The sequence below is a fragment of the Triticum dicoccoides genome, chromosome 4A (genome assembly GCF_002162155.2).
Source record: "Triticum dicoccoides isolate Atlit2015 ecotype Zavitan chromosome 4A, WEW_v2.0, whole genome shotgun sequence".
NCBI lineage: Eukaryota > Viridiplantae > Streptophyta > Magnoliopsida > Poales > Poaceae > Triticum > Triticum dicoccoides.
Genome location: NC_041386.1, coordinates 743,393,412 through 743,408,411, shown reverse-complemented (window position 1 = coordinate 743,408,411; position 15,000 = coordinate 743,393,412). Strand labels below are relative to the sequence as shown.

The window sequence follows — 15,000 nt, the reverse complement described above, 5'->3', positions numbered from 1 at the left end:
TAGAATTTACGCTCTATTCATTCAATATTTCCCTTTTTAGAAGACAAATTTTTGCATTTGGATTATCTATCACATATAGAAATACCCTATCCTATCCATTTGGAAATCCTGGTTCAACTCCTTCAATACCGTATCCAAGATGTTCCATCTTTGCATTTATTGCGATTCTTTCTCAACTATTATTCGAATTGGAATAGTAAAACCAATGCAAAAGAGTGAAAACCGAGAAGGAGACAAAGAAACCCGTTGAAACTAACAAAGAAAACTAAAGAAAGAAACTAAAAGCCGAAAAGAAAAGGCAAACAAGAAAACCCGAGAAAAACTGTGCAAAAATGAAAAACTGTGCATATCCCTACAAGTTAGGAATAATGTGTTGTCACCCCTAAAAATAACCAGGACTGAACTTCCATGGAGCTCAAAACATGAGGGCGGCACCAAACTCTTCTACTGGTAGTTCAACAACACCATACAGTACAACAAGTCCAAAGCAAAGGATACGGATCATACACGCTACGACATCCCGAACAATGGTGCACGACAAGTTCAATCCTTCTCAAATCTCAAAGACACTGGAAATCTAAGATGAACCGGACTATCTCACAGACAACGCGGCGGCGCTACAAGCTCCATCGATCAACCATAGTACCGGCCACTAAACTAGGCGCTAGTGCCTACTGCTTGCCCTTGCCAGTGTTGATGACCCTGACAGCATTGTTCACACCTGCAGTTTTCTCGTTCGGGATCGCTCCGCCCTCAGGAAGATCAAACTTGCGGCGGCTGAACGACCTCTGCTTCCCTGGAGGCTGCGGGTCCACGATCTCCAGCATGCTCTCCAGTTCCTCTAGCATAGATTTCTTTGCCGTCCTCACCATGAAGTCGGGTCCCTGGGTGCAGAGTGAATAAGATTAATGGCCAAGTAACAAGGTTACTGAAAGAGGGAAGGTAACACAGGAACACGAAGCCACCCATAAAGGACAACTGCGCCAAGCAACATTAGTTTTGATGGATATTTCAAGTACGTGAAACAATGAGAGCTATGACCACAGTAGCTGAACAATAGGTATGTACTTCTACAAGAGCATCATTTCAGTTCACAACCTCCTACAGAATCAAAGTCAGGATTACAGAAAAGTACTCCCTCTGCAAACTAATATGAGATCTTTTACCACCATCGATCGGCCATGGTATAGGGAGTATTAAATCATCACGGCAAAACCTAATATTGCACTTTCCTTGAGCATAATCAATAAACAACATGACCTGAGAAATGTTCAGGGCATTATTAGTTCAGCTATCATAAGCTGAAACAAAATCGTAAATGCCCAGAGGCCCCTGCACTTGATATACCATTACCAGGGACATCATTCAATAGAAATAACAACGGGGAAACATGCAACGGCGCCGAATGTAAGAATATTATCATGCTTGGACCTAATGAACCACGGAAGATACTACTGAGAACAGATATCAAACATTGCCCATCAATATGATATTTATCTCTATACTGAGGAGTGCTGAAACCCATTCTACCACGTTTATAAATAAAAAAATATGCGTTAACAGGAACTACGTACTTGGTTGAGCACATATACATGCACACTCATCAGTGACAAGAACAGATGTTCAATAGCATGTCAATCTTTGTAGTGTGCTTTGATTTATTTTTTGAAAGATGATGTATCGTTAACGAACACCTTCAGACACTAAAGTACTGCTAGAAAAGCATACTTATGTACAGAACTCTGATAGACCATCCTCAAACCAACAATGTACTACTAACTATCAAGTAAATTTCAAATTCACAACACAGCCGTGGCAATGATGAACAGGTGATGATGGAGATCATCTCAAGTGCATATGTTGGACAGATGCTCAGCTAAATAGCATGGTAATCATCCTTGTGTGCTTTCATTTATTTTATTTTTGTCTCACAAGTACTCCCTCCGTTCCAAAATAGATGACTCAACTTTATACTAACTTTAGTACTAAAGTTAGTATAAAGTTGAGTCATCTATTTTGGAACGGAGGGAGTAATAGTGTTAACCAGTGTATGCAGTAGCAGACTAAGGCATAGCCTAGTGGTGGGGAGGGGTTGATGCCTTCCCACCCACCCAGGTTCAAGGCATCGTACTTGCAACTTGGGTTTGTTGCACCAATTATACTGTAGGGGGTTCCCTTACAGTCTTTCTATCAAAAAAACCAGTGTATGCAGTAACTGAATTTCAAATCCACAACACAGCAATGGCAATCAGCAATCAGCAATGGGCAATCGTAAACAGGTCATGACGGAGCTCACCTCGAGCGCGTCGACGGTGAGGAGCAGGACAATGATCTTCTCGGAAAACCTCTGGCGCTCCTCGTGGTCATGCGAGAGGCGGTGCCTGTAGGAGAGGTTGTAGAAGAGGGACCTGAGCTCCTTAAGCTTGGCCTTAGCGACGGCGAGGTCGCGCAGGCAACGGAGCACCTGGGAGCGGTGGGCGAGGTGCGCCCTGTAGTTCATCTGGATGAGCAGCACGGCATCCTGCAGCGACAGCTCCTTGGCCTTCCCCTTGCCGTTCCCCATGGCAAAGGCCTGCATCATCAGAAGGGAAACAAATGTCAGGCAGTCAGTACATTGCTAGGAAGCAGGATTCTTAAGCTGATATCATTCAGATTTCAGAGCAGAGCAGAGTCTATCTAGGCGGTCAGTACTAGCACAGATCTAGAGTGTGGACACTGGCATCCTCTAAAATTCCAATCTTTCTCATAAATCTAGCGAGAAGTACCCATGGATCTATGAGAAATCTACTGGAAATCCCACATTTCGCTCAGATTGGGCAAGGGGAGCTTCTATCTCACTGTAAGCAAGATATCGCAGCTCGCTTGAACTAGCAGCTCTCCAATGCAACATAAGATTGTAAGAAAAATCAAACATGAGGGCCTTCAGCGAGTGGGCCTTTGGCACTTTGGCGGGCCTTCACGCAGGAGGCCTCTCGGCGTATCCCTACAAGTTAGGAATAATTATCCTAAAAAAAAAGTTAGGAATATTGTGCTTTCACCCCTAAAAAAACCAGGACTGAACTTGCATGGAGCTCAAAACATGAGGGCGGCAGCCAGAAGAGAAGCTGATAATTAAAGCACCAAACTCTTCTACTGGTAGCTCAACAACAGCATACAGTACGACAAGTCCAAAGAAAACGATACACATCATACACGCTACGACATCCCGAATAATGGCACACGACAAGTTCAATCCTTCTCAAATCTCAAAGACACTGGAAATCTAAGATGAACGGGACTATCTCACAGACAAAGCGGCGCTACAAGCTCCATCGATCGGCCATGGTACCGACCACTAAACTAGGCGCTAGTGCCTACTGCTTGCCCTTGCCAGTGTTGATGACCCTGACAGCGTTGTTCACGCCGGCGGTTTTCTCACTCGGGATCGCTCCGCCCTCTGGAAGATCGAACTTGCGGCGGCTGAACGACCTCTGCTTCCCTGGTGGCTGCGGGTCCACGATCTCCAGCATGCTCTCCAGTTCCTCTAGCATAGATTTCTTCGCCGTCCTCACCATGAAGTCAGGTCCCTGGGCAGAGAGGGAATAAGATTAGTTTCCAAGGAATAAGGTTACTGAAAGATAATGCAATGATAGGACTGAAAGATAACATAAGAATATGCTGGCTATTTCGAGTTTGGAAATTATGAGAGTTATGAACACGGCAGCAGATGAATTGGCACATACTCCCTCCATTCCTAAATATTTGTCTTTCTAGAGATTTCAACAAGTGACTACATACGAAGCAAAATGAGTGAATCTACACTCTAAAATTATCTATATACATCCGTATGTGGTAGTCCATTTGAAATGTTTAAAAGGACAAATATTTAGGAACGGAGGGAGTAGGTCGTAGGAGCATCATTTCAGTTCACAAGCTCCTCCAGGAGCAAAGGCAGGATGACAGAAAATTATTCAGTTATCACAAGAAATTCCAAGACTGCATTCTCCTTCACTACACTCAGTAAAAACATAGCCTTAGAAATCATAAGCTGAAACGAAAGCTTAAATGCCCAGAGGCACCCGCACTTGATATACCATTACCAGGGACATCATTTGAATGAAAATATAACTGGGAAACATGGAACGGCGCCGAATGTAAGAATATTATCATGCTTGGACCTATCGAAGCACCGAAGATACTACTGAGAACAGGGATCAAACATTGCCCGTCCATATGATATTTCTCTGTATACTGAGGAGTGCTGACACCCATTCTAGCACATTTATAAATTAAAAAAAATATGCGTTAACAGGATCTACATACTTGGTTGAGCACATAAACATGCACACTCACCAGTGACAAGAACAGATGTTCAATAGCATGTTAATCTTTGTAGTGAGCTTTGATTTAATTTTTCAATGATGACGCATCGCTAACCAATACCTTCAGACACTAAAACACTGCTAGAAAATCATACTTATGTACAGAACCCTGATAGACCATCCTCAAACCAACAATGTACTAACTATCAAGTAAATTTCAAATTCACAACACAGCCATGGCAATGACGAACAGGTGATGATGGCGATCATCTCAAGTGCGTATGCTGGACAGATGCTCAGCTAAATAGCATGGTAATCATCCTTGTGTGCTTTCATTTATTTTATTTTTGTCTCACAAGTACTCCCTCCGTTCCAAAATAGATGACTCAACTTTATACTAACTTTGTAATAAAGTTAGTATAAAGTTGATTCATCTATTTTGGAACGGAGGGAGTAATAGTGTTAACCAGTGTATGCAGTAACTGAATTTCAAATCCACAACACAGCAATGGCAATCAGGAATCAGCAATGGGCAATCGTAAACAGGTCATGACGGAGCTCACCTCGAGCGCGTCGATGGTGAGGAGCAGGACAATGATCTTCTCGTAGAACCTCTGGCGCTCCTCGTGGTCATGGGAGAGGCGGCGCCTGTAGGAGAGGTTGTAGAAGAGGGACCTGAGCTCCTTGAGCTTGGCCTTGGCGACGGCGAGGTCGCGCAGGCAGCGGAGCACCTGGGAGCGGTGGGCGAGGTGCGCCCTGTAGTTCATCTGAATGAGCAGCGCGGCGTCCTGCGGCGACAGCTCCTTGGCCTTCCCCTTGCCGTTCCCCATGGCAAAGGCCTGCATCATCAGAAGGGAAACAAATGTCAGGCGGTCAGTACATTGCTAGGAAGCAGGATTCTCAAGCTGATATCATTCAGATTTCAGAGCAGAGCAGAGTCTATCTAGGCGGTCAGTACTAGCACAGATCTAGAGTGTGGACACTGGCATCCTCTAAAATTCCAATCTTTCTCATAAATCTAGCGAGAGGTACCCATGGATCTATGAAAAATCTACTGGAAATCCCACATTTCGCTCAGATCGGGCCACAGAACCCCACAAAATTCTCATCTTTTATTTCCCCCATCACCATCATGTAAGTGCAGAGGCGATGGCACTAGGTTCAGGAAGAGATGGCTGGCGCGAGAAGAGGCGCAGGAACCCTGGCGTAAGCGGGAAGACTTGAACGAGTCCAATTGGGCCGTGTTGTATGTCTTGGGCCTTGGGCCGGGGTTGCTGTGCGTGTGTGGTCTTGCAGGTTATAAGCAAGCAAGGACACTGTAGATGATCAAGTTTTGAATTACAAATCATTCTGAGCCTCTCGTTTTCTCTCTCGTCCGCTCTGCTCTTATCCTCTCTCGAGCTCCTTTTCCCCTTCTCCTCGCCATGGCCTCAATCCCCTGTCTCTCCAAGTAGCTACCTCACCGCCGGCGAAGCGGTCCGCTCCACGGTCGTGACAGTCTGGTATCAGAGCCGTCAATCCTCGCCGCCGCCGCGCTGCGGAATTTTTTTCCCGTCTCGTACCCAGCAAATCCAAGGCGACGGTAGCGGATCACCCTAGGGTTTGATCTGCATAAATCCTGACCTGAGGTGGGTTGATTCGAGGAAATTCGCAACGACGACGACCTTCAAGCCCAACCCGCAGACGCGCTTCATCGCTGACGAGATGGAGGTGTTCCAGGAGCGGATGCTCAAGGAGTTCGCCGAGCTGCGGGCGGCTCAGAGCAAGTGGGAGGTGGTGAAGGGCATCTGCGTGCAACTCGACGCCCTGGACGTGAAGATTTCCGAGCAGTCTGCGCGGTTGGATCAGGTTCAGGTCAAGGTTGACCTCTCCTGCGACACTCTGGGGCAAGTGCAGCAGACGCAATTCCATGTGGTTCAGTCGGGGAGGCAGCACACTCTGGGCGAGAGCTCGTCGCCAACGGCTTCAGAGCTGTCCGACGGCATACTGGGGGCTGGTCCAAGCGGCGCAAATCGTGTTCCGCTGCGCCCTGTTCAGGTACCGATCAAACCCGTTGGTTTCCCTCCACCTGCGCTGCTTGTCGAAGAGGAACATGCGGCGAAGAGACCTTGGATGCCTAAGATGGATTTCCCTAGGTTTGACGAATCTGATGTGCGGATTTGGCTGGATAAGTGTGAGGCGTTCTTCAGGCTGTACAATATACCTGATAGTTTCAAGGTTACGTCGGCCTCGCTGTACCTGATAGATAACGCCGCTCACTGGTACCAAGCATTTAAGCAAATAGGTGCTCTGCACACTTGGGACCAATTCTGTGCAGCAATTCTGCTGGAGTTTGATGTGAATGTGTACCGTTAGAAGATGAAGGACCTGATGATGCTCAAACAGGCGGCAACTGTAGAGGAGTACAAGCAACAGTTCTTACGGTTAGTGTATACAGTCAAGTTATATGAGCCAACTATCAGTGATACATTCCTTGTGACCAGGTTTATCATGGGTCTCAAGGAGGAGCTCAGATCATCTGTGGAGTTGCAAATTCCATCCAGTGTCCAATTGGCAGCCCTATATGCCTCTGTTCAGGAGGGTTTACTACTGCAACAGAAACCCACCAAATCAAGTTTCAGTAAAACAGCTTATGCTAAGACTGAAAACAAACCGGGTCTGGCTACTGGAGAACTTTGGAAAGCCAAACAGCTTAAGGAATATCGCAGAGCCAATGGGTTGTGTTATAAATGTGGGGAGAAGTTTGCCCCGGGTCATATGTGCAATCAGGCTCCAGCTCCGGGAGCTCAACTTAAGGCAGCTGAACTTGTAGATCCTCATGAAATAATATCAGATGATGTGCTTGATGCTTTGGTACAAGGTGATCAGCAGGAGTGTGCAACCATCTCAGCTACAGCTTTGTCAGGTGCTGCTCATCCCAAGACAATACAGTTGAGAGCTTTAGTGGGAAATAAAGTGGTGTTGATCTTAGTGGACTCAGCTAGCACACATACATTTGTGGATCAAGCTTTACTGAGCAAAATTTCAGTTCCAACTGAGAAACTTCAACAACCAATGCTAGTCAGAGTTGCTAATGGCCATACTATTCAGTGTACTGAAGTGGTTCCTAAAGTGACTTGGTGGATGCAGGGGCATAGCTTTACTAATGCTATGCAGGTACTTCCTTTGGGAGGTCATGACATCATCCTGGGCAGGGATTGGCTGGAACAGTGGGGTGTCATGCAATGCCACTGGGCTGACAAATGGATTCAGTTTCAATACGAAGGACAGACAGTGAGATTACAAGGTGTACTGCCTGTCAAACAAGAGGAAATTACAGAGGTGTCTGTTGATGAACTGCTGAAGTGGGAAAGAGGAAATGAGGTGTGGGCTACTGCTTTACTGAACAGAATAGTAATGGCACCTGCAACTGAAATCCCAACTGAAGTTCAGCAAATATTGGATAGAAACAAAGAAGTGTTTCAGGAACCCACCAGTTTACCACCTCACACAGCATTTGATCATACTATCAACTTACTACCAAACACTGTGCCTGTAAACTGCAGACCATACAGATACTCTCCTCTACAGAAAGATGAGATTGAAAGACAGGTGAAGGAGATGTTGGACAGTGGTCTGGTCACACCCAGCATGAGTCCTTTTGCTGCTCCTGTCCTGTTGGTCAAGAAAAAGGATGGCACTTGGAGATTTTGTGTGGATTACAGGAGACTGAATGCTGTAACAGTAAAAAACAAATTTCCTATGCCAGTCATTGATGAAATTTTGGATGAGTTAGGAGGTTCTAAGTGGTTTTCTAAGTTAGACCTGAGAGCTGGATATCATCAGATCAGAATGAAAGAAGAAGATGAATTTAAAACAGCATTTAAAACACACCATGGGCGATTTCAGTTCAGAGTTATGCCATTTGGACTTGCTACAGCTCCTGGTACTTTCCAGTGTGTCATGAACTTCATTTTTGCTGGAGCAAACAGGAAATTTGTGCTAGTATTTATGGATGATATACTAGTGTTCAGTTTTACATTGGAAGAACATCTAGAGCATCTTCAATCAATGTTTGATGTACTCAAAGAACAACAGTTGTTTGTTAAGGAAAGCAAATGTGCTTTTGCCCAGCAGTCACTGGAATATTTGGGTCACATAATCTCCGACAAAGGTGTAGCTACAGATCCTGCAAAAACTGAAGTAATGCTACAGTGGCCTGTTCCTACAAATGTGACTGAGCTCAGAGGATTTTTGGGGCTCACTGGCTATTACAGGAAATTTGTCAGGAACTATGGGCTAGTGGCAAAACCTCTGACAGCCCTTCTGAAGAAGCAAGCCTTTGCATGGTCTGAGACAGCTCAGCAAGCTTTTCAGCTCCTCAAGCAAGCTATGAGTGACACTCCAGTGTTGGCTCTGCCCAATTTTGAGAAGACATTTACTGTGGAAACTGATGCATGTAACAAAGGGGTGGGAGCAGTGTTGTCTCAGGAAGGGCACCCTGTGGCATATTATAGCAAGGCTTTGGGGGTGAACAGTCATAAGAAATCCATTTATGAGAAGGAATTTTTAGCAATTATAATGGCAACTGACAAGTGGAGATCTTATTTGGTGAGAGCACCTTTTGTCAAAAAAGCAGACAATCAAAGTTTATGTCATTTGGGAGATCAAAACCTAACATCTGATCTTCAGAGGAAGGCCATGACTAAACTTGTGGGGCTGCAATTTTCTATTCAGTACAGGAAAGGGTTGGAAAACACTGCTGCTGATGCCTTGTCCAGAGTGGCACATCTGTTTGCTACTCAAAGTGTGTCAACAAGCAAACCCGTGTGGGTACAAGAGGTTCTAAAGTCATATGCTGTAGATCCAGTGGCCACCTCAATGTTGCAGAAGCTGGCTGTAGATCCCAAGGCTTGTCCTGGATTTACTTTGCAGGAAGGGTTGTTGAAACAAGATCATAAGATCTGGGTGGGAGCTAATTCTGGGCTACAAATTAAGCTCATTCAGGCTTTTCATTCCTCTCCTGTGGGGGGTCACTCTGGAATTTTGCCCACATATCACAGAGTTAAACAGCTGTTCAGTTGGCCAACCATGAAAGCTGATGTGAAAAATTTTGTTAAACAGTGTGGCATTTGTCAGCAAGCAAAGCATGAGTTATGCAAAGTTCAAGGACTGCTGCAACTTTTGCCAGTGCCTGATAGTCCATGGCAGTCTATAAGTATGGATTTTGTGGAAGGTCTTCCCAAATCTGATGGGTTCTCTGCTATTCTGGTGGTGGTTGATCGCTTCACCAAAGTGGGGCACTTTATTCCTTTGAAGCACCCGTTTACGGCTGCCTCTGTTGCAAAGGCATTTTTGAACAATATAGTTAAACTGCATGGTCTGCCGCTGAATATTGTGTCTGATAGAGACAAAATATTCACTAGTGCCTTTTGGAAGGAGCTTTTCAGAACATGGGGAACTGAGCTGCAAATGAGCACAGCGTATCACCCACAGACAGATGGACAAACAGAACGGGTAAATCAATGTCTGGAGATGTATTTGAGATGTACAGTACATGAGTTTCCTGCAAAATGGGCAATCTGGCTTCCTCAGGCAGAGTTTTGGTACAATACTGCATACCATTCTTCCCTGGGGTGTACACCTTACAAGGCTCTGTATGGCCATGATCCTAATATGGGACAGTTGAGTGGACACCCAACTTCTCTCAATCCTGATGTTAATACATGGCTGGCAACTCACACTCAACACACAGCAGCACTCAAAGAACACTTGGCTCGAGCTCAGTGCAAATACAAGCACTATGCTGACAAGAAACGCTCGGATAGGGAGTTTTCCACTGGCGAAATGGTGTACTTGAGGTTGCAGCCCTACGCTCAGTCCACAGTGGTGAATCGTCCTTGTCACAAACTTGCACTGAAGTATTTTGGGCCTTATAAAATTATAGAGAAGATTGGAGTAGTTGCGTATCGATTGGAATTACCAAGAGGCAGTCAGATCCACCCAGTTTTCCATGTATCACAACTGAAGAGCCATGTACCTGATCATACGCCTGTGTTTGCATCGCTGCCAGTTCCGATCGATCTTTCTACTCCTGGTGTGTTACCTGAAGAAATTCTTGATCGCAGGCTGGTAAAAAAGGCAAAGCCTCTCAGCTGCAAGTGCTGATTAAGTGGGCAACGATACCTGCCAATTCGGCCACCTGGGAGGAATATGATGTGCTAAAGCAAATGTTTCCAGATGCACCAGCATGGGGACACGCTGATTCTTCAGGGGCGGGTACTGTAAGTGCGGAGGCGATGGCACTAGGTTCAGGAAGAGATGGCTGGCGCGAGAAGAGGCGCAGGAACCCTGGCGTAAGCGGGAAGACTTGAACGAGTCAGTTGGGCCGTGTTGTCTGTCTTGGGCCTTGGGAGGGGTCGGTGTGCGTGTGTGGTCTTGCAGGTTATAAGCAAGCGAGGACATTGTAGATGATCAAGTTTTGAATTAGAAATCATTCTGAGCCTCTCGTCCGCTCTGCTCTTATCCTCTCTCGAGCTCCTTTTCCCCTTCTCCTCGCCATGGCCTCAATCCCCTGTCTCTCCAAGTAGCTACCTCACCGCCGTCGACGCGGTCCGCTCCACGGTCGTGACACATCACCGCATCGACGGTGGCTCACCTTGCGGATGGCGTCGCAGCCGGCGGTGTTGTCCTCGGGGATCTCCTCGATCTGGACGCACGTCCTGGCCGGCTTCTTCTTCTTCCTGTCATCCTCCTTGATCTTATTGGGCTTCTCCTCCTCCTCCTTCTTCTTCTCCGGCTTGCACTCCTCAATCTGCCCGTACTCACCCACATCATCGTCGTCGTCGTCGGAGGCGGCGAAGTCCTCCTCCTAGGTGTAGGCGTGCGACCAGGGCTGGAGCGAGCCCTTGCCCTGGATCTCGGTGCCCCACTTGGTCTTTGTCTTCCCTCCGGCGCCCTTGGACTTGGCCTCCCACCGCCACTTGCAGTCGAAGCCGTCATCGTTGGGGGAGGCGAGCTCCGCCTCCCACTTGAGCGTGCTCCAGCCCTGCCCCCTGACCACTGAGCTGAGAGCTCATCCACTAAATAAAACATTACATAAAACATTATTTATTTATTGCTTTCTTTTTTAGTTTTTTTATAATTCCAAATATTGTAAATATTTATAATACAATAAACATTACATAAAACATTTGAAGAAATCTTAATAAAGCATTTGGAAAATTTAATGTGAATGGAGAAACTTTTCTCATGTATAAGGAAAATGTATGCAAAAAACTACAATGTGTATGGAAAAGGTTAATCATGTATTTAAAAAATGTTAATTAATCACTTAAAAAATTCATAAAACATTTGAAAAATGTTAAATGTGTATAGAAATAAAGTTTGTCATGTACACGACAAATATATACAAAAAAACAATGTGCATGAAAAATTGTTTATAATGTATTTTTAAAAAATTAGATGTGTATAAAAAATGCTCCTGGTGAGCACAAAAATGTACATTGTATGCGAAAAAATATTTTTTGCCATTAAAAAACTATTCTCCGTCTTTTGAATTTTTTAACCATGTATTCAAAAAATGTTAATCCTGTATTTTTAAATATAAAATGTGTATATATAAATGTATTATATATATACCAAAAATTTACAATGTGTATAGACAAAATTAGAAATAATAAATTGTTTTTCAAAAAATGTTAAACATGTATATAAAATATGTTTCTGACATATATGGAAAATATATAATGTGTACTGAAAAAAGTTGACATGTGTTTTACAAAAAGAAAACCGATGAAATCGACATAGAAACAAAAAAAAACAAAGAAACCTTGTAAAAAGAAAATAAACAAAGAAAACCAATGCAAAAGAGTGAAAACCGAGGAGACAAAGAAACCCGTTGAAACTAACAAAGAAAACTAAAGAAAGAAACTAAAAGCCGAAAAGAAAAGGCAAACAAGAAAACCCGAGAAATACTGTGCAAAAATGAAAAACTGTGCATATCCCTACAAGTTAGGAATAATGTGTTGTCACCCCTAAAAATAACCAGACTGAACTTTCATGGAGCTCAAAACATGAGGGCGGCACCAAACTCTTCTACTGGTAGTTCAACAACACCATACAGTACAACAAGTCCAAAACAAACGATACGGATCATACACGCTACGACATCCCGAACAATGGTGCACGACAAGTTCAATCCTTCTCAAATCTCAAAGACACTGGAAATCTAAGATGAACCGGACTATCTCACAGACAACGCGGCGGCGCTACAAGCTCCATCGATCGACCATGGTACCAGCCACTAAACTAGGCGCTAGTGCCTACTGCTTGCTCTTGCCAGTGTTGATGACCCTGACAGCATTGTTCACGCCTGCAGTTTTCTCGTTCGGGATTGCTCCGCCCTCTGGAAGATCAAACTTGCGGCGGCTGAACGACCTCTGCTTCCCTGGAGGCTGCGGGTCCACGATCTCCAGCATGCTCTCCAGTTCCTCCAGCATAGATTTCTTCGCCGTCCTCACCATGAAGTCAGGTCCCTGGGCAGAGAGGGAATAAGATTAGTTGCCAAGGAATAAGGTTACTGGAAGATAATACAATGATAGGAAGCAACCCATAAAGGACTGAAAGATAACAGAAGAATATGCTGGCTATTTCGAGTTCGGAAATTATGAGAGTTATGAACACAGCAGCAGATGAATTGGCACGTAGGAGCATCATTTCAGTTCACAAGCTCCTCCAGGAGCAAAGGCGGGATGACAGAAAACTATTCAGTTATCACAAGAAATTCCAAGACTGCATTCTCCTTCACTACACTCAATAAAAACATGGCCTTAGAAATCATAAGCTGAAACAAAAGCTTAAATGCGCAGAGGCACCTGCACTTGATATACCATTACCAGGGACATCATTTGAATGAAAATATAACTGGGAAACATGCAACGGCACCGAACGTAAGAATATTATCATGCTTGGACCTATCGAAGCACCGAAGATACTACTGAGAACAGAGATCAAACATTACCCGTCAATATGATATTTATCTGTATACTGAGAAGTGCTGACGCCCATTCTAGCACATATATAAATAAATAAATATGCGTTAACAGGAACTACATACTTGGTTGAGCACATATACATGCACAATCATCAGTGACAAGAACAGATGTTCAATAGCAAGTTAATCTTTGTAGTGTGCTTTGATTTATTTTTTCAAAGATGATGCATCGCTAACCAATACATTCAGACACTAAAGCACTGCTAGAAAACCATACTTATGTACAGAACCCTGATAGACCATCCTCAAACCAACAATGTACGTACTAACCAGCAAGTAAATTTAAATTCACAACACAGCCATGGCAATGACGAACAGGTGATGATGGATATCATCTCAGGTGCATTATGTTGGACAGATGCTCAGCTAAATAGCATGGTAATCATCCCGGTGTGCTTTGATTTTCTGTTGTCTCACTAGTAATATAGTGTTAACGAGTGTATGCAGTAACTGAATTTCAAATCCACAACACAGCCACGTCAATCAGCAATGATAAACAGGTCATGGCAAAGCTCACCTCGAGCGCATCGACAGTGAGCAGCAGGACAATGATCTTCTCGGAGAACCTCTGGCGCTCCTCGTGGTCATGCGAGAGGCGGCGCCTGTAGGAGAGGTTGTAGAAGAGGGACCTGAGCTCCTTGAGCTTGGCCTTGGCGACGGCGAGGTCGCGCAGGCAGCGGAGCACCTGGGAGCGGTGGGCGAGGTGCGCCCTGTAGTTCATCTGGATGAGCAGCGCGGCGTCCTGCGGCGACAGCTCCTTGGCCTTCCCCTTGCCGTTCCCCATGGCAAACGCCTGCATCATCAGAACAGAAGGGAAACAAATGTCAGGCGATCAGTACACACATATGACAGTAGTACTACATTGCAAGGGAGCAGAATCCTCAAGCTGATCTAGAGTGTGAACACTAGCATCCTCTAAAATTCCAATCTTTCTCATAAATCTAGCGAGAGGTACCCATGGATCTGTCGGAAATCTACTGGGAATGAATCACACATTTCGTTCAGATCGGGCCACAGAACCCAAATCCCACAAAAATCTCAACTTTTCTTTTCCCCATCGTAACCAATCGTGGTGGGTACCTTGCGGATGGCGTCGCAGCCGGCGGAGTTGTCCTCGGGGATCTCCTCGATCTGGACGCACGTCCTGGCCGGCTTCTTCTTCTTCTTGTCGTCATTCTCCTTGATCTTCTTGGGCTTGTCCTCCTTCTTCGTCTTCTCCGGCTTGCGCTCCTCGATCTCCAGCACATCATCGTCGTCGTCGTCGGAGGCGGCGAAGTCCTCCTCCCAGGTGTAGGCGTGCGACCATGGCTGGAGCGAGCCCTTGCCCTTGATCTCGGTGCCCCACTTGGTCTTGGCCTTGCCGCCGGGCTTGGACTTGGCCTCCCACCGCCACTTGCGGTCGAAGCCGTCGTCGTTGGGGGAGGCGAGCTCCGCCTCCCACTTGAGCGCGCGGCCCCCGCCCCGCGGCTTCTCCTCCGCCGTCCACTTCACCTTGCGGCCGCCGGGCTCCGTGGCCGCGTAGGTGTACTTGCGGCGCGCCGGCTGCGGGGCCGCCGCGCGGGCCGCGAGCTCCAGGGCCGCCACGCGGTCCGTGAGGTCGTGGAGGAGGAAGGCGTGCGGGGAGGGAGGGGCGAAGAAGGGGTCGGCGGGGAGGTAGAGGTCCAG

The 15,000-nt window shown here is 45.8% G+C and overlaps 1 protein-coding gene and 1 pseudogene across 1 annotated transcript in view; both read right to left on the bottom strand.

The window, feature by feature from the left end:
- Nucleotides 1-3,167: 3,167 nt before the first annotated feature.
- On the bottom strand, nucleotides 3,168-12,563 carry LOC119284404 (annotated as a pseudogene).
- Nucleotides 12,357-15,000, bottom strand: part of LOC119284402 (BAG family molecular chaperone regulator 7-like) — a 3,490-nt gene continuing 846 nt past the window's right edge. The window contains exons 2-4 of the mRNA XM_037563538.1: nucleotides 14,416-15,000; nucleotides 13,853-14,128; nucleotides 12,357-12,817 (exon numbers count right to left, since the gene is read on the bottom strand). Of these exons, the coding sequence (XP_037419435.1) occupies nucleotides 12,605-12,817; nucleotides 13,853-14,128; nucleotides 14,416-15,000 (1,074 nt within the window). The 3' untranslated portion in view covers nucleotides 12,357-12,604. The remainder of the gene's footprint in view (nucleotides 12,818-13,852; nucleotides 14,129-14,415) is intronic.